The sequence below is a fragment of the Phyllopteryx taeniolatus genome, chromosome 4 (assembly GCF_024500385.1).
Source record: "Phyllopteryx taeniolatus isolate TA_2022b chromosome 4, UOR_Ptae_1.2, whole genome shotgun sequence".
Classification (NCBI taxonomy): domain Eukaryota; kingdom Metazoa; phylum Chordata; class Actinopteri; order Syngnathiformes; family Syngnathidae; genus Phyllopteryx; species Phyllopteryx taeniolatus.
In genome coordinates, this window is record NC_084505.1 from 13,735,585 (window position 1) to 13,757,389 (window position 21,805).

Here is a 21,805-nt window from a genome sequence, read left to right on the forward strand (position 1 = left end):
AAAAATATATATAGTATATGCTAACACCATAGCTATTAGTTACTATTATTATGTTTTCCATCCATCCATTTTCTGAGCCGCTTCTCCTCACTAGGGTCGCGGGCGTGCTGGAGCCTATCCCAGCTGTCATCGGGCAGGAGGCGGGGTACACCCTGAACTGGTTGCCAGCCAATCGCAGGGGACATAGGAACAAACAACCATTCGCACTCACAGTCATGCCTACGGGCAATTTAGAGTCTCCAATTCATGCATGTTTTTGGGATGTGGGAGGACACCGGAGTACCCGGAGAAAACCCACGCAGGCACGGGGAGAACATGCAAACTCCACACAGGCGGGGCCGGGGATTGAACCCGGGTCCTCAGAACTGTGAGGCTGACGCTCTAACCAGTCTCCACCGTGCCGCGATTATTAGTTTTTATTTTTTATTTTTTTAAATTAATCAGAAATAACACTTTGTTCGTCTATCTATGCTAGCGGCGTATAGGGACAAGCAGAACAATTAAATGTTCTTCCACTGGATGGCAAAAGGTACAATAAACCTGTGTATCCACCTGTTACAATTCATACAACAGAATAAGTCATGGCTTCCTGCAAATACATCACCTTTTTGTTCAATTAAACAAGTCCAGATTTCAAACTAGGTAAATACATTTGGGACTAACTAAAACAAGATTGTTGTTTTAGCATTCATACTTATGATATTTTTGTTTGGTGGTTTACCATGAGGTCTTTCTAATGTATAATAGGTGCCTTGGCTCAACAAAGGTTTGAAAACACTGATCTAATAATTATTCTCCTCAATAAAGGCACAAGTTATTTATTAAATAAGCCTTATATGATGCACACACACTGACATTTTTCATAATTCATATTCAATAGGTTAATACACAATGATTATGTGTATTATTATCTACCTGATAATAATGATCAGGAATGAATGAATAATGATGAATAAGTGAATGATCTCAGCTCATGGATATAGTTCACTTTGTAAATGTCTTCATCTTTATGTTACTACCAGCACTGAGGATGACTTCAGTCAGGATCCTAAATATTGGGGCATGGAGACAATTCTCATCTTTTTGGCTAGCTTTAATTTGATGGCGTTTACATTAAAATCGGATAAAAGGTGTAGGAATTACAACAGTTTGTGAACTGTATGTGTATCCCACTTTTTCAGCCAGCTAGCTGATGCAGACATTGTGTATCCTCAGGTTAAGCCAGGTTTCTGTGAACTGATGAACCCAATGCATTTTCACACAGAAATGCCTGCCATAAACACTTTACCCCTAATTGACGCCTGGTAGTCTCTGCAGTTGAGTAATAAACACCCTTGGTAGCAGCAGATTGACTTACAAACAAATGATGAATGTGTGACTAACACAAGTAATTAATTGGTGATTACATTACATTCAAATTAGATGAGCCAGTTCACAGCACATGGCTGCTGACTAGACTGGCTGGGATTATTAATGGAACGGAACTCTATGACTCACACCTTAACTTCTCCGGTTCCAACAAATCAAACATGTCTGATGGGGAAAGGGTCGGTTATCACAAACCCACACAACACTAACAGCGTTGTTGTGTTCTATCTAATGTGCGTGTTTTTATGAAAGCAGAGAGTGGTGTGTTGTTCCGGGCAGCACAGGGTTTGTCAGGCTGTGTTAATTACAGCACATTGGTGCCTGGGTACTTACATCAACTCTGGCCTGTAGCGATGTATGATGGCACAAAATGCCAAGCCGTCCCGAAAGGACGTCGACATGTCCTTGATTTCCACATCGTGATAATTTTCACACTGTATCCGACACCACTCCTGGAGAGCCTTCAGAGATCCCATCATCGTGCTTTAGTGGTCCAGCGGTCAGTCATCAGAATAGTTTCGGGATGGAGGCGTCGATGCGTCTGTTTTACACACTAATGCGACGCTGCGTTCAACTATTCAAACATTAGCCAACTTTTTTTCGCAAGTAGAAGTTGCATTGTAGTCCATACATTATCTGATCTGCGAGGTCATACTGTGAAGAATGATGATATCTTCACTAGACTTTAAGCCAAGACGTAAAAAAAACAAAAAAAAACAACAAAAAAAAGAAGGGAAAAAAAAACAGCACGTTGCTAGTTCCAAGCTTACCAGCATCAAAGTTCTTAAGAGCAGCCAACTTTGCTAGCAGGCTAGTAGCGTCCCAGACACTACCACTTATTTCTTTAAAATCACGACTTTGTAGGCGAACTGTGGCGTGGTAATGCAGTTCCAATCCAAGCATAGGGAGGTTTCCTCCCTGGTTGAGGTGTGGACCGCAACACGCTTTTTCTTTTTTTTCTTTTTTCCTTTGGACGGTAGTGTCCCGCAGTGGTGGTTACAGCGCTGAATGAAAAGTAAAGTCCATTGTTATCCCCACGTAACGTTGCTACAAATCGCCACAATCGACCGCAGAAGCTTGTCGCCGATGACAATTCATCCTCGCTTGCTTTAGCTGAAGCGTTGTTAACCGTGTAACCTCCACAATGTCACGTTGTTGCTTGATTCCACGCCGCACCCCACTGGGGGCGCTACAAAGACGCCCATTGGACATTCGCGCGATAGTACAAAACTACGCGAGACTTCACCTCTTGTTTAGAATTCCCAAAAGATGGCAGCGGCACCGCCAGAAGAGGAGAGCCTGCAGTCGCGTATCAGTAAGTCATTCAAATAACATGCATGTCTGTGAACATATTAAGATGATGTATAAACAATTTCTGGTCAATCGAGAAAGCAAGTGTCTTAAAAAGTGCGTTTGGAGATCAAAATAGTAGTGCGAAAGCTTTAATGTGTCACCTTTGCTGTATGGGTTCACGTTTTCCACGTTAGTTACATGCCAAAGGACGAGAACACAGTTCTACTTAAAATAGGCTGCAACGCAAACGCATTAGTCTTAATGTCAATTTAACACAAATAAAGCTCTATCTGCTTCAAACTAAATTTGCGTATTTGAGCAACTTTGACACTATTCAATAAATCATAAACACTTCAGATTGCCATGTACAAAGTTGCAATTTAACTTTGAGCCTTTAAAATCACTGTCATATGAACAACATGGTTAGTTTGGCCTAGTATAACCTGAGAAATTAATCTGCCTAATATACAGACAAGGCCACCAACCCTCTGAATAAGGACACCGATTGGCACAATATCAAGGGGTTTTGTGACCTACTCGACAACGAACCTGAAGGGTGAGCCTTTTCACCATTTACATTTGTCCACCATTTTCCAAGTAAGTAGTTAATCGCAAACTGTTGTGTACGATCTCTTAACAATTTCAACGTTTCTAAAAGGTTTACTTTGATAAAACATTTAATAATAATAACTTTATATAGCACCTCATGTTGACAAAGTGCTTTGCTGGACAGAGTAGTGATTGGATGATGATACTTCAAGGAGTGTATTGACACACTACACAAACTGTGTCGGCACTGTATTGAAACTGTGTTGGTCACTCAATAGGGACCCCTGCAGTAGTTCTAAAATCATTGCAGGTAAACAAAATGAAAATAAGATGGAAAAGCTTACATGCTGCAAACCCAACATCAGCCTGTGAAATATTTAATCGCTAGTCCTTTACTTAAAATATGAATTCATCATTGTATAATTTCATTTGTTCAATTTATTGAAAAAAGTTAATTGATCTGAAAACAATTCAAACAGTACAATTGAGCATCTCTGGAAAGACCTGAAAATGGCTGCCCACCAATGTTCACCATCCAACCTGACAGAACTGGAGAGGATCCCCAAATCCAGGTGTAAAAACTTGTTGCATCATTCCCAACAAGACTCATGGCTGTATTAGCTCAAAAGGGTGCTTCTACTAAATACTGAGCAAAAAGTCTGAATACTTATGGCTGTGTGATATTTCAGTTTTCCTTTTTAATAAATCTGCAAAAATTTCAACAATTCAGTTGTTTTTCTGTCAATATGGGGTGCTGTGTGTACATTAATATGGAAAAAAATGAACTTAAATGATTTTAGCAAATGGCTGCAATATAACAAAGAGTGAAAAATTTAAGGGGGTCTGAATACTTTCCGTACCCACTACAAACACACACACTTAAGCTTATTTACATATCATATATTCGTCTCGAATGCCAGGCGGAAAAGACCAACTAGAATAACTTGGAAAAGGGTATCCTAAGCTTTTTCAAACCAAAAGGAGGAAAGTAAAGCATTATATACCTTGTACAATGAGACATTGGATTCGAGTGTTGTATGGGTCAGTAGTGTTACACCCTGTGAGGGAAGGACAGGACAGGAGGGGAAGCATGCAGGACAGGGGTCATGGACCCAGCACTCAAAATAATTCAATCAAAATGATGTGCTCCAAAAGATCATCATAATGACACATGCCTGGTCTTTTCAGTTTTGACTGTACTAAATTGGATTTTACACCACAATTTCCCAAGTGGTATGTTTTTGGATTTATATTTTACATCATTCTAACATTAAATATAAAAATCAGCCCCCAGCTTGCAACCAGACTCCTGGCCCACAAAATCCAGTCTCCTCAGGAGTGGGAGGCCATGCAAGCACTTCTGGTAAGGTCTTGACTATAGTATTGACTTTACCAACTTTTTAATTTCAACACAAACTGTACAAGTAGTTTTTTGTTGATTTCCAGGTTCTGGAATCCTGCATGAAGAATTGTGGGAAGCGGTTTCACAGTGAAGTTGGAAAGTTCCGCTTTCTCAATGAGCTCATAAAGGTGGTCTCACCCAAGGTAACAATTACTGCTGTTTATCACTTGAAATTAGTCTTACACAGTAAGTCAATGATAATAGCAATAGGAAAGTTGCACTGCCACCAAGATGCATATTACAGTGTTTGTTATTTTAGCAGGTCCAACTAAAGATAACCTCTTTCTTTACATGAAACAGAAAGAAAACAGTTTTACTGTAGTTCTTATGTTTGAGTTGTGTAAAGACATACTTAGTGGTGAATTTTGTAGCCAATGATTTTTTTTCAATGCAAACTATGCTTATACAAGCATGAAACACATGCTGTACAGCTGTCATTATGCAGCAAGTCTGTTGCCGAACTTTTCAACTGTAGTATTACATTGTTACCTTTGTTTGCATGTTTCAGGAAAAAAAATCTAAAAAAAGAATAAATAAATTCTCCTAAATATCTCCATAGTACTTAGGTATTCGTGCTCCAGAGCCAGTGAAGATGAAGGTTCAAGAAATGATGTTCAGCTGGACAGTAACACTCCCAGATGAGACCAAGATAGCTGATGCCTATCAGATTTTGAAGAAACAAAGTGAGTCTGTCAGATGTTTGAGAACATCATTAACCAAGTTGGAAGTTTTGTTTTTTCTTAACAGGATACCTAAGTGTTCAACGTGAGCCACGAGGCACTGTTTAGGTGGCTATATTTTCCGGTGTATGTTTTCATATCCGTTCTCCTTTTTGGTGCATGTTGAGCAACACGCATGAGACAAATGTTCCTAGTGATTGCTAATAATGCATCTCTTGACAGTGTAAGCAAGTAAGTCAACTTTATTTATATAGAAATTCTCACTGAGATGACTCATAAGATGCTTTACTTGGTTAAACTGTAGTCACAAACTTACCTTGTATTTAATACAAGAAACAAAGCAATCAAGTCCTACTGGACCGCAGTGACCTAAGAGGCAATAAAATGACACCAGATCAACCAAGTATAGATGAAAGTGTCACTAAACACATGAAAGGGGCCAGAGGCATGGAATTTTTCAAAATGCTAGCAAGACTTTAATCTAGCCTAATTTCAGTCCCCAACCCCGCCCGCGTGTCTGCACAAAGCAGCGCCCCCAGCTCACTCAACAAAAAAGAACCAGGAAGAGAGCCGTTCGTCGCGCTCGCCTGGCAACCTCAAGAGTGCTCCTCAGTTGACCAGGTGAGCCGCTGTAGGAACGAGGATGGGTCCTGTGTCCCGCTTGCCTGCAGCCGCTTCAGAATGCTCCACAAGCACACAATGTTGCACGAAATGTTACCAGTTTGATGTTGTATTTTTTGGAATGTGCAATCAATTAAAAACATAAGCAAGGTGATCAACTTACCCGATGACTCTGTGAGAACGGTAACTTGTGTGATAGTTTTCCGAGCTCAGTCATGCAGCTGTGTATAGGACACCATCCACCGTTAGAGATGTTTACCCTTGATTTGAAGTAGAGAGCGGTCCATATTCCTTCTTTTTAACTTTTGATGCTAACCGGATTTAAATAATCCAGCCAAAAAACTACAATAGTCTCCTTTTGCACGAGGCTACTGTGTCCCTCCGTGAGGCTTGTGAGCATGACGGTGCATATGAGCAAAAGATTGACAAGACTATTCGGTCATGCCTCCTGTCGAGACACTCACTGATTGCATCGTTCTCCTTTCACCAAGTCAGTTTTAAAATAATCATTAAAATAAATTAGAGGCATTAGATGGTGCCAGAGAAGGAAGATTTTTCAAAAGATCATTTTAATAACATTCTGTCAGGTTATAGAGACAGTTTTAACGTATATGAAAAAGGTTTTTTTTTTTAAACCTGTAAACACTAGCTTTAAATAAACACCTATAATGTATGTATAAGTAACATAAGTAACAACTACAATCTGTAATGTCACAAGTACATTCCCGGATGGCTGCTCATGAAAGGTCAGCGGTGGCCCAGGTCTTTGTGCAGTTTAAACAGGATCCCTGCTGAGGACAAAATGTTGATTCAACTATGGTTGATACATGTCCCTGTTCTCTTCCAGGTATTGTCAATCAGGATACTGTACTTGGCGATAACAAGCCCTTCCCATCCGCTCCAACTAAAACCAAAAGCACCATCTTTGAGGATGAAGAGAAGTCTAAGGTATGTATAGCATGCCTGATGATGAAAAAACAACCAGCGAGAATACTTTCATAGCCTCATCTAAACCTTTGACCATCTTACTCCTGGGAGTAGCGTTTAAAAAAACTGTCTTCCTCATTCCCTTCCTTTTTGGAGACATTGTCTCGCTTATTGAACAGCACTCAGCCTGAAGATCTAAGCGCTGCAAACAAGCTCATTAAGGAGATGTTTCAGGAGGTGAGTCGTTTGTTGCTTTATTACCTCATGTGGTGTACAGTATCAGGCCACACATGTATCTGCACAATCTTTGCAGACACCGTGAACACCTGTTTATTACGAAGGATTATTTTCCAGAAACACATTGCGTGATAGGTGACCCGCAATACAGAGAGACCTTTTAAAAATAAAAAAGGCATTTGTGTAGATTTATAAAAAATTTAAACATTCAAACATAATAGGTGCATAAGTATTCATACCCTTTGCTATGAAACTCAAACTTAAAGCTCAGAGGCATCTAATTTCCATTGATCATTTTTGAGATGCTTCTAAAACTTGAATGGTGTCCACCTGTGGTAAATTCAGTTGATTGAACATCATTTGTCTATATAAGGTCTCATATTTGGCAGTGCATATCAGAGCATAAACCAAGCAATGAAGTCTAAGGAATTGACTGCACACCTCCGAGACTGGAATGTGTCAAGGCACAAATCTGGGGAAAGATACAAAAGAATTTCACTCTGCAATTATGTGGGGGAGTGAAAGCTGAACCGCAATGGTAGTGGCGATTCAGTGTACTGTAACACCATGATGACCAAATTCAGTTTTGGAAGGGGATTGCTCGGATACAGACACTCTTCCTTTTTTTTTAGGACCAGAAGCGCAATGAGAAGGTTTCAAAGCGGATAAACACCATTCAGGAGGTAAAGGAGGGGGTGAGTCTGCTGAGTGAGCTGCTGGAGGGCCACAGCAAGGAGGGAAGCTCACAGAGCAATCAGGAGCTCATTAAGGTTACAAAGGCTGTGCACATCAATGCCTCAGCTGCAGATTGACACAGATGCTGCAGGTGAGCTCTTGGTTTTACTAAACATCTGTCCTGTCTTAACAGGATATTTACCAGCGCTGTGAAAAAATGAGACCTACACTATTCACATTAGCCAGTGATACAGAGGACAGTGATGAAGCCTTGGGTAAGGGAAATAAAATGGTGAGGGAATGAAATGGAAAGGGCTTTAATTTGGAGACTTTAGATGAAAAACACTTGAGGTAATAGGTTTTGTGCATCCAGCGGATATCTTGCAGGCCAATGACAATTTGACAGCGGTGATTAACCTCTACAAGCAGCAGGTGAAGAGTGAGAAGGTGACAAATGACTGTGAAAACACACCTTCTCACCCAAGTAGGTGCAAATGTGCGCTGTTCACTGCATCAATTTGCCAGATTCTACAAACCTTAGTCTTGACAGTTCCTCATTTTGACTTTTTCTTTTAATCAATGCAGGCAACAGTAGCTCCGCCCTATTGGACTTGACAGGACTGAGTGCACCAACCAGAATGGCGCCATTCAACCCACAACCCTCCAACCTAGAGACCCTGACTCAGAATATTGGCAGCAGCCTGCTGGATGATGAGCTCATGTCGCTGGGTAAGCACAAAAGTCTCAGCTAGCTTGTAAACCTCAAACTGAGGTACTGGCCTAAAAAAATCCGAAATGGGTTGAGTCAGCTTTGTTTGCACAGCAGTTTTGTCTTATTTCCATCGACTGGGACCTGCTGTTAACTAGGTGGCTGCGACCCAGAATGTTGAGTCAGTCCACACTGAACCTTTTTGTAATACAGCACCTTAAGTTGTTGTTCATTAACCTTTGTTGTTTCTGTTCTCCTAGGACTGAATATTGCAGAATCCTCTGAGTCTCAGAACACTTTTCAGGTGGGATATAATACAAGTTCACAAACAGCCAATATTTAAAAATGTCACTTGAGCTGCCTGAGGTTATGTCCACAGAGGAGCTGTTAAAAAGAATGTTTAAAAAAATATTGACCATGAAAATGCATGTATGGCAATGCAGCAGATGATGCTCTAACCCATCTTATCATGCCAATCAGAGGCCTGAAGAAAGTCCTTTCTGAAAAATACCATCAAATAATCAATCATTTTGGGTAGATTGATTGAAGTGGAATTAACAGAGTCGTTCTGAAGCCAATCCTTCGTTGTTTTAGCTGTGTGCTTAGGGTGATTGTCTTGTTGGAAGGTGAACCTTCGGCCCAGTCTGAGGTCCTGAGCACTATGTAGAAGGTTTTCGTCCAGGATATCCCTGTACTTGGCTGCATTCATCTTTCCTTCAATTGCAACCAGTCGTCCCGTCCCTGCAGCTGAAAAACACCCCCACAGCATGATGCTGCCACCACCATGCTTCACTGTTGGGACTGAATTGGACAGCTGATGAGTAGTGCCTGGTTTTCTCCACACATACCGCTTAGAATTAAGGCCAAAAAGTTCTATCTTGATCTCATCAGACCAGAGAATCTTATTTTTCAACACCTTGTAGTCCTTCAGGTGTTTTTTTTTTTATTATTATTATTTTTTAAGCAAACTCCATGTGGGCTTTCATGTGTCTTGCATTGAAGGGAGGCTTCCGTCGACCCAATCTTCCATAAAGCCCCGACTGGTGGAGGGCTGTAGTGATGGTTGACTTTCTAGAACTTTCTCCCATCTTGCAACTGTATCTCTGGAGCTCAGCCACAGTGATCTTTGGGTTCTTCTTTACCTTTCTCACCAAGGCTCTTCCACCCGGATTGCTCAGTTTGGCCGGACGGCCAGCTCTGTGAAGGGTTCTGGTCGTCCCAAATGTCTTCCATTTAAGGATTATGGAGGCCACTATTCTCTTAGGAACCCTAAGTGCAGTGTAACCTTGGCCAGATCTGTGCCATGCCACAATTCTGTCTCTGAGCTCCTCAGGCAGTTCCTTTGTCCTCATGATTCTCATTTGGTTTCAACTAATGAGTGTAGAGTTGGCTGGAATCCACGTGCTGAGTGACAGGAAATGCAAATGACCTGACATAAAAGTTTTTCCAACATTTTGGCCAATTTATTTATTTATTTTTTCGCTTTGAATTGTGAGTACAATGTTGAGAAAGGAGTGCTGTATTAGGGCAATGAGCTCTATTCAACTCACTTTTCAATAGGGAGCAATTTGGCCAATAGTGAACAAATCATTTAAAAAGGAGGCTTCAAGCGGTTTAATGCCATTCAGTTTACTGTCAAACTGAACTAAAAAGAGAATTGCACATTGTGTATTTAAAACAACGCCAGCTTTGCTTGAGAAAAGTTCAATTAGCTTAATGCTAACAAACAATGCAAAATGCCATTGACATGCTAACGATTAGCATCGATAATCGCGGTTTTAGAAGCAACGGATGTTTGAACACAAACGGTGAAGTAACACATGTGGAGGGATAATAAAAACATATTCACAGGCATATAAAGGACAGAGTGCTATTTTTCCTTATTAAAAAACACAAACACTATTTTATTTTTGGGGGTGAGAGAACGGCTTAATGGCATTTCCATTTATTTCAATGGGGAAAGATGATTTGTGATCTAAGTGTTTATCTCGTATCTCAAGGCACCACTGTGTGCGTGTGTGTATATATATATGTGTGTATATATATGTGTGTGTATATATATATATATATATATATATATATACACACACACACACACTTTTCATGCATACATGGGTTGAAAGTTAATGCTTCACAACAACCAAAATGTATGTTAATAATGTAAAAATTGCATACATTTTCCTTTATTCATATAAAAAATGTGTACCTTTTTGTTTGTTTGTCTCAGTCTTCTGCCATTCCAGAATTCCCTGCTCCATCCGTCTCAGCTGCAAGGCCGTGCTCGAGTGTCGTCCAAACTTCACAGGCTCGACCAGTGGCACACAAAGGAATGAATGAGCTTGACCTGCTGGGGAAGACATTGTTACAGCAGTCCCTCCCCCCAAAGAACCAGCAGGTCAAATGGTGAGAACCATTTTAATGGGATTAATTAATTATATGTAGGTTACTATACCGCTGTGGCTCCTGCAATCAAGTATGCCCACTTCCAGCCTGGAGGACAGACCAAACTTCTGTTCTGCCATACACTCTGTGGACAAAAGAAATGAGACTCATCTCTTAATCAGTGAAGTCTTGTCCTTCACCCTTAGCTCCAACATTGACGGAACAGTCCGTGACCCAGATAAGTGCAAGAAAATGGATGGATAGAAGAGCGATTAGGACTCGTCCAATGTCAGTTATCTTTGTTCTTCTGTATCAACAAACCTTTCAATCGACACTCTAAATCTTAGCGAAAGTGGGAATCCTGTAAAAATATAAATACAATATAGTGTCCCAATTGTATTTGTCCATTGTCCATCTAGTGTTTCTCAAGTCAGGCTTATTAAGGCATCAACATATAAGTCATTTTCATATAATTTGACATGACATGGCCCACTTAATTTCCTTTTGAAAAATAAATTTGACTGATGAGTACTTTAATTATTGGCAGTTGTTATCCATCAAAAGTTCATAATTGTTTCGAAGAAAAAAATATTCAAAAGTAATATTTTTCAAACTTTTAATGCCAAAGTGTCTACAGTTAGGTGTCCAAAATGATGTTTCAGGATTTGCAACAGGTTTTCTGAAGATGCCAATTACATTTTTGGATAAATAGAATTTTTCTTCTATTGCTTAACATGGCTTTCCCATGAAAACTAACACAAATACATCTTAGCATTTTCAGAGGTTCTTTTTAAAAAAAAAAAAAAAATCTTTTACAAATGGCCCTTCTTTGTGCGCCAAGCTGTATTTGCCGTTAATGCCACAGAGAGCCTCGTTATGTTCTTGCAATACACCAGAGGGATCTGTGAGCTGAAGTGCCTGGATGAGGCAGCCAGCATTGCTGTTTCAGCATGGGAGACATTTACCCATATAAAACCAAGATGGCATAAAAAATAGATAATTTAGAATTATACATGTATACATGGCGGCACGGTGGACGACTGGTTAAGAGCGTCTGCCTCACAGTTCTGAGGACCTGGGTTCAATCCCCGCCTCCTGCCCGATGATAGCTGGGATAGGCTCCAGCACGCCCACGACCCTAGTGAGGAGCAGCGGCTCAGATAATGGATGGACATGTATACATACATACTAGTGTGTAATCCGTTATTGATAAAATTATATGATAATGACCCATATCATCAATTTTTCTTTCTCCTATTTGCCCAATGATGACATGCAGGGGTAAACTCCCGCCTCCGTCCAGAGCCAGCTTACGAGAGCTTCAAACCAAGGCCAACTGTAACTCTGGACCTAGTGCAGCTCCTGCACCTTCATCAGTCCATGAACAACCTGACATTCTCCTCTTCAATCCTACAAGCTTGTTGCCAGCTTCTAGCTCCTGTGACATCTCCTTAGCTGATGTTACAGTGCCTTTGGAATTAATCCATCCAAGTAAGTCGACGCTTATTCCACCCGCCCAGAACATGTTTTGTATTTATAACTCCTTGGTTATATCGTTGTATTTATTTTAGGCAGCTTGCTACCAGTGACTGTATATAACAAACACAGCCTGCGGGTCTTGTTAACTTTCGCACGAGACTGTCCCCTGTCACGGCCAGATGTGCTGGTGGTGATTATCTCCATGTTGTCCTCAGCACCCACTCCTGTCACTGACATCCGCTTTCAGGCAGCTGTACCCAAGGTAGGTTCATGCTTGTGCTTATCATACTGGTCAAATACTTGCTTGAATTACAAACCCAATTCCAAACGTTTATTGAATGTTGTTAAAAGAAAAGGTGATGTAACACAGTGGTAAACATGACCCTGTCCCAGCTTTTTTGGAACGTGTTGCAGCCATAAAATTCTAAGTTAATGATTATTTGCTAAAAACAATAAAGGTTTATTAGTTTGAACATAAAATATCTTGTCTTTGTAGTGTATTCAATTAAATATAGGTTGAACATGATTTTAAAATCATTGTATTCTGTTAGGCGGCACGGTGGAGACTGGTTAGAGCGTCAGCCTCACAGTTCTGAGGACCCGGGTTCAATCCTTGGCCCCGCCTGAGTGGAGTTTGCATGTTCTCCCCGTGTCTGCGTGGGTTTTCTCCGGGCACTCCGGTTTCCTCCCACATCTCAAAAACATGCATTAATTGGGAGACTCTAAATTGCCCGTAGGCATTACTGTGAGTGCGAATGGTTGTTTGTTTCTATGTGCCCTGCGATTGGCTGGCAACCAGTTCAGGGTGTACCCCGCCTCCTGCCCGATGACAGCTGGGATAGGCTCCAGCACGCCCGCGACCCTAGTGAGGAGAACCGGCTCAGAAAATGGATGGATGGATGTATTGTTATTATTTTTGTTTAACACAACGTCCCAACTTCATTGGAATTGGGTTTGTAGTAGGCATAGGCATGCGGTGAACGAAATTTCAACATGTCCAGTGTACCTTCGCTATATTGTGGTTCATAGTTTGCATCTTGCTGTATTGCTTTTTTATTGGTCTGTATGGTACAGTGAACCCCCAGCATATTCATGGTTTGGCATTTGTGAATCCTATTTGTCTTTTTTGGGACCCGACTGCCATTATTTGTTAAAAAAACTCACCTATTCACTGTTTTGTCCTCAGGGACAAAGCAATAGAGGCATTACCTTCACGCCATCTTGTTGCCAAGGAACTATGTTAAAATGAATTGAAGAGCTTCACTTAGACAACCGTAGTGCTTTGCCCCATCATGTGGCATCTTGGTGTCAAGGAACTCTGTTGAAGTGAGTTAAGGAGTTATATTTTGAGAAAAAAAGTGTTTTGCCGCCATCACGCATCTATAGGCAATTATGAAGCTTTTGAAGGGGGACATCAATTACTTGGAGATTTTTGCTATTGGCAGTAGGGCCTGCTCCATATACCCTGCGATTAGCAGAGGTATAGTACTTCCTTAATGTAATGCCCTTGCATGTGGGAAAGGAGAGAAACAGTCACCGTTGCACCTTTCAGCCATATTGAACAGCGGGAGGACAATAGAATACAGTGAGCGCTCGTGCAGAAGCTGCTGTCAGCCACAGCTCTCACCAACACTCATGCAGACATCACAGACGCCCCACTAGGCACGTGCTTGTACAGCCCATACATTGCACAGTATTTTCTATACATTTTGTGTTAAAAAATGTTTTAACAAGTTGAAGAGTGTTTGAATAAATTCAAAGCGTCTGATCGGATAAAACCATTTTTTTTAAGAAAACATTTTTATGTTCTGTATATCACGGATTTTAAGCAACTGCGGGTGAGTCTGGAACATACTGTATCTATCCCCTAAGATAAAGGAGGTTCACTCTAACATGAAAATGTGTCAATACCTAGATCATGAAAGTGAAACTGCAGCCACCTTCTAGTACTGAGCTTCCAGCATTCAGTCCCATCCTGCCTCCGCGTGTCATCACACAGATTCTGCTACTGGCTAATCCTCACAAGGTTTGCTTCTGTCATCCACACTGTAGTAGAATTTAAGAAATCCTTAGTTACATATACTCTCAGAAATACCTGCACTTCCTACTGAGATCAAATCAAAGTGCTATATCAAAATATCTTCCTGCAAAAACATAATCCTCAATTTTGATACACTAAGTTATTTAGTTGTGAATTAATAATAGACTGACAGTGTGTCATGTTTCAGGAAAAGGTGTGTCTGCGGTACAAGTTAACCTTCATTCAGGGAGACAACTCTTACGATGAATCGGGTGATGTGGATCAGTTCCCCCCTCCAAACACCTGGGGAAATCTTATGTGAGAAGGTCTATCATCGTGTCTTCTGATGTGCCACTTCCTTTAAGTTTTGGTTTAAGTAGTACCCAATTGCCGTTTGAGGCAAAAGGAGCTTTTCTACCCGGTGCCTTCCTGATAGGGCCGTCCATGTTCTTGTGCTTTCCAGTGACCTTTCTCCAGCTAGCTGCCACATTGAAACTAAACAATCAATTCCATCCAGAGTTGTTTTGAAAAAGTTGATCTTTTTCTAAAAAGTGTTTACATTTGGCTTCTAAACACACTGTTGAAAAATCCTTGAGATAATGGGAATTGCATTTAAAAGAGATGGTCTGTTCCTATTTGTATTTACAAAACAAACTGAAGCATGTGACTTTTGGTAGGCAAGCCTACCTTTTTTGTTGGTAAAGAAAGTATGTCATATTCTCGTGTTTTAAGCACAAATGAATTTACACAACAACACACTTAGGCACTTATTTTTGCTTACTGTTAAATAAAATTGGTTATGCCGTCCTTGTCCAGTACATTTTTGATGAATAAAAGTCAAATTTACGTGCATGTGTGCATCTAAGATATGACAATTATTTTTATTTCTTCACTAGTCCACATTATGACATCAAAAACAAAGAAGATGCTGTCATGAATACATACGCCAGTTTGTCTAATTCCCTCATGAGCCAGCATGCACAAGACCAGCTAAAAAGAATCCAGCCACCATATACATGGGACACTCCACTTCCCCCTGCACAGTTACATAAAAGTCGATCAATACAAGAGCTGAATCAAAGACGATAATGCTCCCTTCATACACTGTTGATGTATTCTATATGTTTGAGATTGTAATGTATAGTTGTATGTAGCGGTGCTCCACTGCACATACAGAGTGGTGTACACACACTCAAGTATGATGCAGTGCAGTGCTAAACCAAAGCAAAACATGCCTTTCCCGCTATCAAACAGCATTTACAATGTAATTGTGTTGGATGATGCAGGTGTACCTAATCATGTGGCCAGTGCATCTGTATCAACATCTAGGATTTTCTGCTGCGAGGCATCAGTGTCATCCTGAAGAAGATAATATACTTCATTACATATGTTGCCATCTGGCTTTTTATTTCAGCATTTCTGATTCACAAAAGATTGCCACAATATCAGATTTCATTTAGGATTATTTTTATTTTAGAATCACTTGTTATTTTAGAATCACAGTTTTTGCACGTGGAATGTCCTTTGACAGAATGTTGTCTTAGCTCATTTGCTGCCTTTCTTCAAAGTTGACATCAGATTCCACGTGTATTTGCTCAAGTCATGTACCTGAGATTCAAGTCATTGTTTTCATTGTGTAAATTTATGTACTGAACTAAATATGTTCATGACTACATCAGAATTGTACATCGAATTAATTTGCAGTACCAGTCTATAGCCACTGTAATCATAGAGCTATTACAAATAAAAAAATAATACTGGAGGCAGACTGGTTCCTTGTCAAAATAATTCTCAACTACTGTATAACAAGCTGCAGCAATCGCAATAGTAGAAAAATGTCTCATTAACTTTTAACTCATCTGTGGTTACATTTTTAACATGCTAATCTACAGAGTTAAAATTAACACATTTAAAGGTCTGCGACAGAAATTGTCGATTTGTTGCGCTCTAACATTTGACCGCATCATCACATTATTAGGTTTGTTAAAGGTCATCTTGTTTAACATTTCAACGATTTCAAGCAAGAATTGTCATTCAAATGTTGCATAAGCACTTTTTCTTTTTTTTAATAAACAATTGTACATCAAATTTGTCATCCAAACAGTTCACAGGCAGATATACTGACCTCACCTGGACATTGTCCCAAACCCAAACAGTCCTACTATTGTGAGGCCCAACAAGAGCAGAATTCCAGTTATCCCTAAAGAGTGAAAACACACAGTGTGTGCAGAGCTTGTGTCAAATCATCATATTTTACAAATGATGATATCTACAAATAGACGAAGTGGAATGCACTGATGAAAGAAAGTACATGCAAGATGGACAGTCCATGATAACTACACAACACAGTCTGAGTCGCTGAGTTAGACAAAACAAAAACCAAACACCCTCCATAGTATATACCCCTGCTCAGGACATTATAAAAACAAAAAATGGTAATGTGTGAATAAGTCGTGTGCTAACTTCGTTAGAACATAATGGAATGTTCAAGTCTCTTAAAAATAACATACCGTAATTTCTCTTGTATAATGCGCACCCCCAAAGTTGAAAACCCTTCTACCTATGTATAATGCATTTTTACAATGCATGATCTTGCTTCTACCCATATGATCAAAATAAAGTATTTTTCAAATAATTATTCTAAAGTTAAGCACTTTATTTGAACATGTAATACTTTTTTATTTACCTGCTCTTTTTTAGAAATTCACAGGATTACTTTTATTTGGTAAAAGAGAAAACACAGTTGTGCAGGCAGAATTTGTAAGGTACAATTCTTTAAAGAAAACATGAAGGGCTAGGTGTAACACATTTTATTTTAATGGGATTCAAATTAAACTGTTAGGCATTTCAGAAAAGCATTATCATTAAAAGAAAACAACCATAAAGAAATTATGGTTGTTCAGCCATATTAAAAAAAAAAAACAATAATAAAAAAAAAAATCTCAAATTCTGCCAGGGTATGTAAACTTATGAGCACAACTGTACATACAGTATATGCAGTCATATGTACCTCTGTCATAATGGAATGAAAGTGTTGGCTACACTTTTTTCATAACCTCTAGGTGGCGATGACATTGGAATGAAAGTGTACAGCTTTTCCATAACCTCTAGATGGCGGCATACATTTATAAAATGTTAAAAGCTTTTTCATTTTCCCCTATACTTATCTATAATGCACACTATTGACTTGACAATTTTTTTGGAGGGGAAATGCACATTATACATGAGAAATTACGGTAAGCCTGCATGTGTAAACTCTATATCACAGGCCAAAATTCTTATGGGGGGTCGGAGGGGTTCTTAAATGAGAACCTTACAAATTCCACTTTATACAACAAGCGGTACATGGAAATATGTCTATACCCTCTTTAAAAAGAAAACTATTCTAGAAATGATCCCTGAGGGTGAGCTGTGATTATTTTATTCCCCCTTTTAATGTACTCAGCTAAATTCATCCATCCATCCATTTTCCAAACCGCTTATCCTCACGAGAGTCGCGGACGTGCTGGAGCCTATCCCAGCTATCTTCGGGCGAGAGGCAGGGTATACCCTGAACTGGTCGCCAGCCAATCGCAGGGCACATATAAACAAAACAACCAGTCGCGCTCACCTTCACACGTACGGGGAATTTAGAGTCTTCAATTAACCTACCGTGCATGTTTTGGGGATGTGGGAGGGAACCGGAGTATCCGGAGAAAACCCACGCAGGCACGGCAAAAACATGCAGACTCTACACAGGTGAGGCTGGATTTGAACTCAGGTCCTCAGAATTGTGAGGCAGATGTGCTAACCAGCTCCTACTGTGCCGCCAGCTAAATTCATAATAAGCAGAATTGTACTGAGCAGGGCGCAAACCTCCACCAAGGCTAAATAGTCCTGAATAGAAACCCCTATCCTGCATATGCATGAATGTTGTAATTAATGGCATACACGCAATGGTCACCACACCCAACACACTATCCCCATCATCTACCAAAATGACAATTAAATTCTGGCAGGGCTCTGGATCTACAAACCCCACTTTATCATTATGGAGGAATGTCTCATCCTTGATGTTTTAGCAGAGACTGAATAAATTGGGTATCCACAGAATCTGCCCAAGAGTTAAGATGCTACAAAATACTACACGTAATTAAAACTACTTTCAGAAACGAACATATTTTTTTAAATCTATGCCATTGGCTTTCAAAGGCCAGTGCATTGACAACAAAAGCATGTAATGCTGAACTAGACCAGGCACATACATGGTATGACACCAATTCCTACTGAAGTTTAGATTTTCTAGATAAAAGTGGTAGAAACTGCATAGAATTTTTTATTTTTTGTGCGTGCTTTTTTTTTTAAGATTTCACAGAGGTCCTGGAGTAGACCAATAAAAACTTACAACAAATAGTCCCACTCATCTCAATGCTACTGCGATTGGGTCACAACCAGTCCAGGGTGCACCCCACTTCTTGCTCACTGTCAGCTCACCCGCGACCCTAATGAGGACATGCTTTAAAGAAAACGGATGAATGGCTACTACTACTAGCGGGGAGAAGGGCCGGAAGGAGGAGGGTTGAACTGGTAAGGGGGTTGTCCCACAAAGCTCACTAACGGGGGCTGTGGTGGCGCATACTGCTGAGACATGAGAGGCTGTGGCCCCCCTGGCGGCAGTGATGGAGGATGAGGCTGGGCAAACTGACCCTGAAGATGACTCGAATGGTCCATTCCTTCACCACTAGCAGGGCCTCCACTAAGGTTAGAGTTGTGGCCGCCTCTGTAGTCCTGGTGCTGAGCCGAACTGTGGCCGGTCCTGCTCTGATCCCTGTAACGGTCGCCTGAGGAGGAGGATGAGGGGCGGTCGTCAGTGCGGCCGAAGCGGCCGTCTCTGCTGCCGCCGCTTCCCTCCCTGGAACGCATGCGGCGTTGACACTCATCCTGGTACATCGTATTGGGATTGTTGGAGCTGCTGCCACGGTAACGCATTCTGCCGCCTGTGACCAAAAATGACAAAGTGACACAGTTTCAAACTTGATCACTAGGACTCAGTATTTGGGTTAGGCATTTGACTACATTTTCTTCAAAACACCTGTTTTGACACCTGTATTGAGCAGAATAACACTTTCTGGTGAGCTACACGGACATCATTGCTAGTGTTATTTCATCCATCCATCCATTTTCTGTTCTGGTTATCCTCATTAGGGTCGCAGGTGAGCTGGAGCCTATCCCAGCTGACTTTAGGCGGAAGACGGGGTACACCCTGGTGGCCAGCCAATCACAGGGCACATATAGACAGACAAGTACATTCACAGACAATTTAGAGTTCTACAAACCCAATTCCAATGAAGTTAGGACATTGTGTTAAACATAAATAAAACCAGAATACAATGATTTGCAAATCATGTTCAACCTATATTTAATTGAATACACCACAAAGAGAAGATATTTAATAGATAAAATATAAAAGATATTTTTATGGCTGTAACACGTTCCAAAAAAGCTGGGACAGGTGGCAAAAAAGTTGAGGAATGCTCATCAAACACCTGTTTGGAACATCCCACAAGTGAACAGGCTAATTGGGGACAGGTGGGTGCCATGATTGGGTATAAAAGGAGCTTCCCTGAATTGCTCAGTCATTCACAAGCAAAGATGGGGCGAGGTTCACCTATTTGTGAACAAGTGCATGGGAAAATAGTCGAACAGTTTAAGGACAATGTTCCTCAACGTACAATTGCAAGAAATTTAGGGATTTCATCATCTATGGTACATAATATCATCAAAAGGTTCAGAGAATCTGGAGAAATCACTGCATGTAAGTGCCAAGGCCGAAAACTAACATTGAATTCCCGTGACCTTCGATCCCTCAAGCGGCACTGCATCAAAAACCGACATCAATCTGTAAAGGACATCACCACATGGGCTCAGGAACACTTCAGAAAACCAATGTCAGTAAATACAGTTCGGCGCTACATCCGTAAGTGCAACTTGAAACTCTAGTATGCAAAGCAAAAGCCATTTATCAACAACACCCAGAAACGCCGCCGGCTTCTCTGGGCCCGAGCTCATCTAAGATGGACTGGTGCAAAGTGGAAAGGTTTTCTGTGGTCAGACATTTCAAATTGTTTTTGGAAATTGTGGATGTCGTGTCCTCCGGGCCAAAGAGGAAAAGAACCATCCAGACTGTTATGGACGCAAAGTTCAAAAGCCAGCATCTGTGATGGTATGGGGCTGTGTTAGTGGCATGTGTAACTTACACATCTGTGAAGGCACCATTAATACTGAAAGGTACATAAAGGTTTTGGAGAAACATATGCTGCCATCCAAGCAACGTCCACCTACAAAGCTTCAACAATTAGTGTCCTCAGTTCCCAAACATTTATTGAATGTTGTTAAAAGAAAAGGTGATGTAACACAATGGTAAACATGACTCTGTCCCAGCTTTTTTGGAACGTGTTGCAGCCATAAAATTCCAGAAATTATTTGCTCAAAACAATAAAGTTGATCAGTTTGAACATAAAATATCTTGTCTTTGTAGTGTATTCAATTCAATATAGGTTGAACATGATTTGCAAATCATTGTATTCTGTTTTTATTTATGTTTAACAGAATGTCCAAACTTCATTGGAATTGAGATTGTAAATGAACCTAACATGCATGTTTTGGGAATGTGAGAGGAAGCCGGAGTACCCAGAGAAAATTCATGGAAACACAAGGAAACATACAAAAAAAAAACACTGGACAGCCATAGCCTAGATTCAAAACCCCAACCTCAGAATTGGAGGCAAATGTGTTAATTACTCGATCATTGTGCTTCTGACAGCAAATTCGTTGAGATTAAATCAACAGCAGCACGGCCAAGTAGTACACTTCATTTTTCCTCAGTTGCTTCAAGACAAATATCCAGTCCACACAATAAACTCAAATTCTAACAATTGGAGTGTTATTTCGGCAGCACGGTGGCCGACTGGTAAGAGCGTCAGCCTCACAGTTCTGAGGACCCGGGTTCAATCCCCGGCCCCGCCTGTGTTGAGTTTGCATGTTCTCCCCGTGCCTGCGTGGGTTTTCTCCGGGCACTCCGGTTTCCTCCCACATCCCAAAAACATGCATTAATTGAAGACTCTAAATTGCCCGTAGGTGTGACTGTACGTGCGAATGGTTTTTTGTTTGTATGTGCCCTGCGATTGGCTGGCAACCAGTTCAGGGTGTACCCCGCCTCCTGCCCGATGATAGCTGGGATAGGCTCCAGCACGCCCGCGACCCTAGTGAGGAGAAGCGGCTCAGAAAATGGAGGGATGGATGGAGTGTTATTTCTTTCCCCTCATTCTTGTTGACTAAAACAGCGATTCCCAACCAATATGCCGTGTCACATTAGTGCCATGGGAAATTATCCAATTTCACTTAATTGGTCTGAAAATCATTATTAACAACAAATAATCTTTCTTTGTTCATATATCTATGCCAGTGACATAAAGTGAATGGCA

The 21,805-nt window shown here is 40.7% G+C and overlaps 3 protein-coding genes across 16 annotated transcripts in view; 1 reads left to right on the plus strand and 2 right to left on the minus strand.

Annotated features, from left to right (window-relative positions):
- Nucleotides 1-2,561, minus strand: part of micall1a (MICAL-like 1a) — a 20,991-nt gene extending 18,430 nt beyond the window's left edge. For 3 of the 4 annotated variants that reach the window (XM_061769707.1, XM_061769708.1, XM_061769706.1), the window contains exon 1: nucleotides 1,702-2,561. In XM_061769707.1, coding sequence (XP_061625691.1) covers nucleotides 1,702-1,847 — 146 coding nt within the window. In that variant the 5' untranslated portion in view covers nucleotides 1,848-2,561. The remainder of the gene's footprint in view (nucleotides 1-1,701) is intronic. The other variant, XM_061769709.1, reaches the window with a different exon arrangement.
- On the plus strand, nucleotides 2,526-8,478 carry LOC133476393 (ADP-ribosylation factor-binding protein GGA1-like). Of its 3 annotated transcripts, none has more exons than XM_061769730.1 (11): nucleotides 2,526-2,683; nucleotides 3,133-3,217; nucleotides 4,498-4,573; nucleotides 4,657-4,755; nucleotides 5,172-5,295; nucleotides 6,761-6,861; nucleotides 6,997-7,077; nucleotides 7,710-7,847; nucleotides 7,946-8,044; nucleotides 8,126-8,248; nucleotides 8,338-8,478. In XM_061769730.1, the coding sequence occupies exons 1-10, from the start codon at nucleotides 2,638-2,640 to the stop codon at nucleotides 8,153-8,155; spliced, it is 879 nt and encodes a 292-aa protein (XP_061625714.1). In that variant the 5' UTR covers nucleotides 2,526-2,637; the 3' UTR covers nucleotides 8,156-8,248; nucleotides 8,338-8,478. The 3 variants fall into 3 exon arrangements, with proteins under 3 accessions (XP_061625714.1, XP_061625713.1, XP_061625715.1); XM_061769729.1 differs by having other exon boundaries at nucleotides 8,126-8,236; XM_061769731.1 differs by lacking the exon at nucleotides 8,338-8,478 and having other exon boundaries at nucleotides 7,946-8,230.
- LOC133476389 (probable ATP-dependent RNA helicase DDX17) overlaps nucleotides 6,093-21,805 on the minus strand; it is a 27,415-nt gene continuing 11,702 nt past the window's right edge. Inside the window, exons 13-18 of one of the 9 annotated variants that reach the window (XR_009788047.1) lie at nucleotides 19,028-19,318; nucleotides 16,468-16,542; nucleotides 15,635-15,701; nucleotides 14,234-14,368; nucleotides 10,914-10,988; nucleotides 10,764-10,805 (exon numbers count right to left, since the gene is read on the minus strand). Coding sequence is in view for 7 of the 9 variants with exons in the window: in XM_061769718.1 (XP_061625702.1) it covers nucleotides 9,819-9,865; nucleotides 10,668-10,805; nucleotides 10,914-10,988; nucleotides 19,028-19,318 (551 nt within the window). In the remaining 2 variants the exon portion in view is untranslated. Of the gene's footprint in view, nucleotides 6,135-6,463; nucleotides 6,705-8,762; nucleotides 9,866-10,667; nucleotides 10,806-10,913; nucleotides 10,989-14,233; nucleotides 14,369-15,634; nucleotides 15,702-15,792; nucleotides 16,543-19,027; nucleotides 19,319-21,805 lie in introns of those variants that run through there. The other 8 variants (XR_009788048.1, XM_061769719.1, XM_061769717.1 and 5 more) reach the window with 8 other exon arrangements.

Coding starts and splice junctions, on each gene's coding strand:
- LOC133476393 (XM_061769730.1), top strand. CDS start 2,638: ATGGCAGCGGCACCGCCAGAAGAGGAGAGCCTGCAGTCGCGTATCA. Junction 3,218..4,497: donor CTCGACAACGAACCTGAAGG/GTGAGCCTTTTC, acceptor TATAAAAATCAG/CCCCCAGCTTGCAACCAGAC. Junction 4,756..5,171: donor TAAAGGTGGTCTCACCCAAG/GTAACAATTACT, acceptor ATATCTCCATAG/TACTTAGGTATTCGTGCTCC.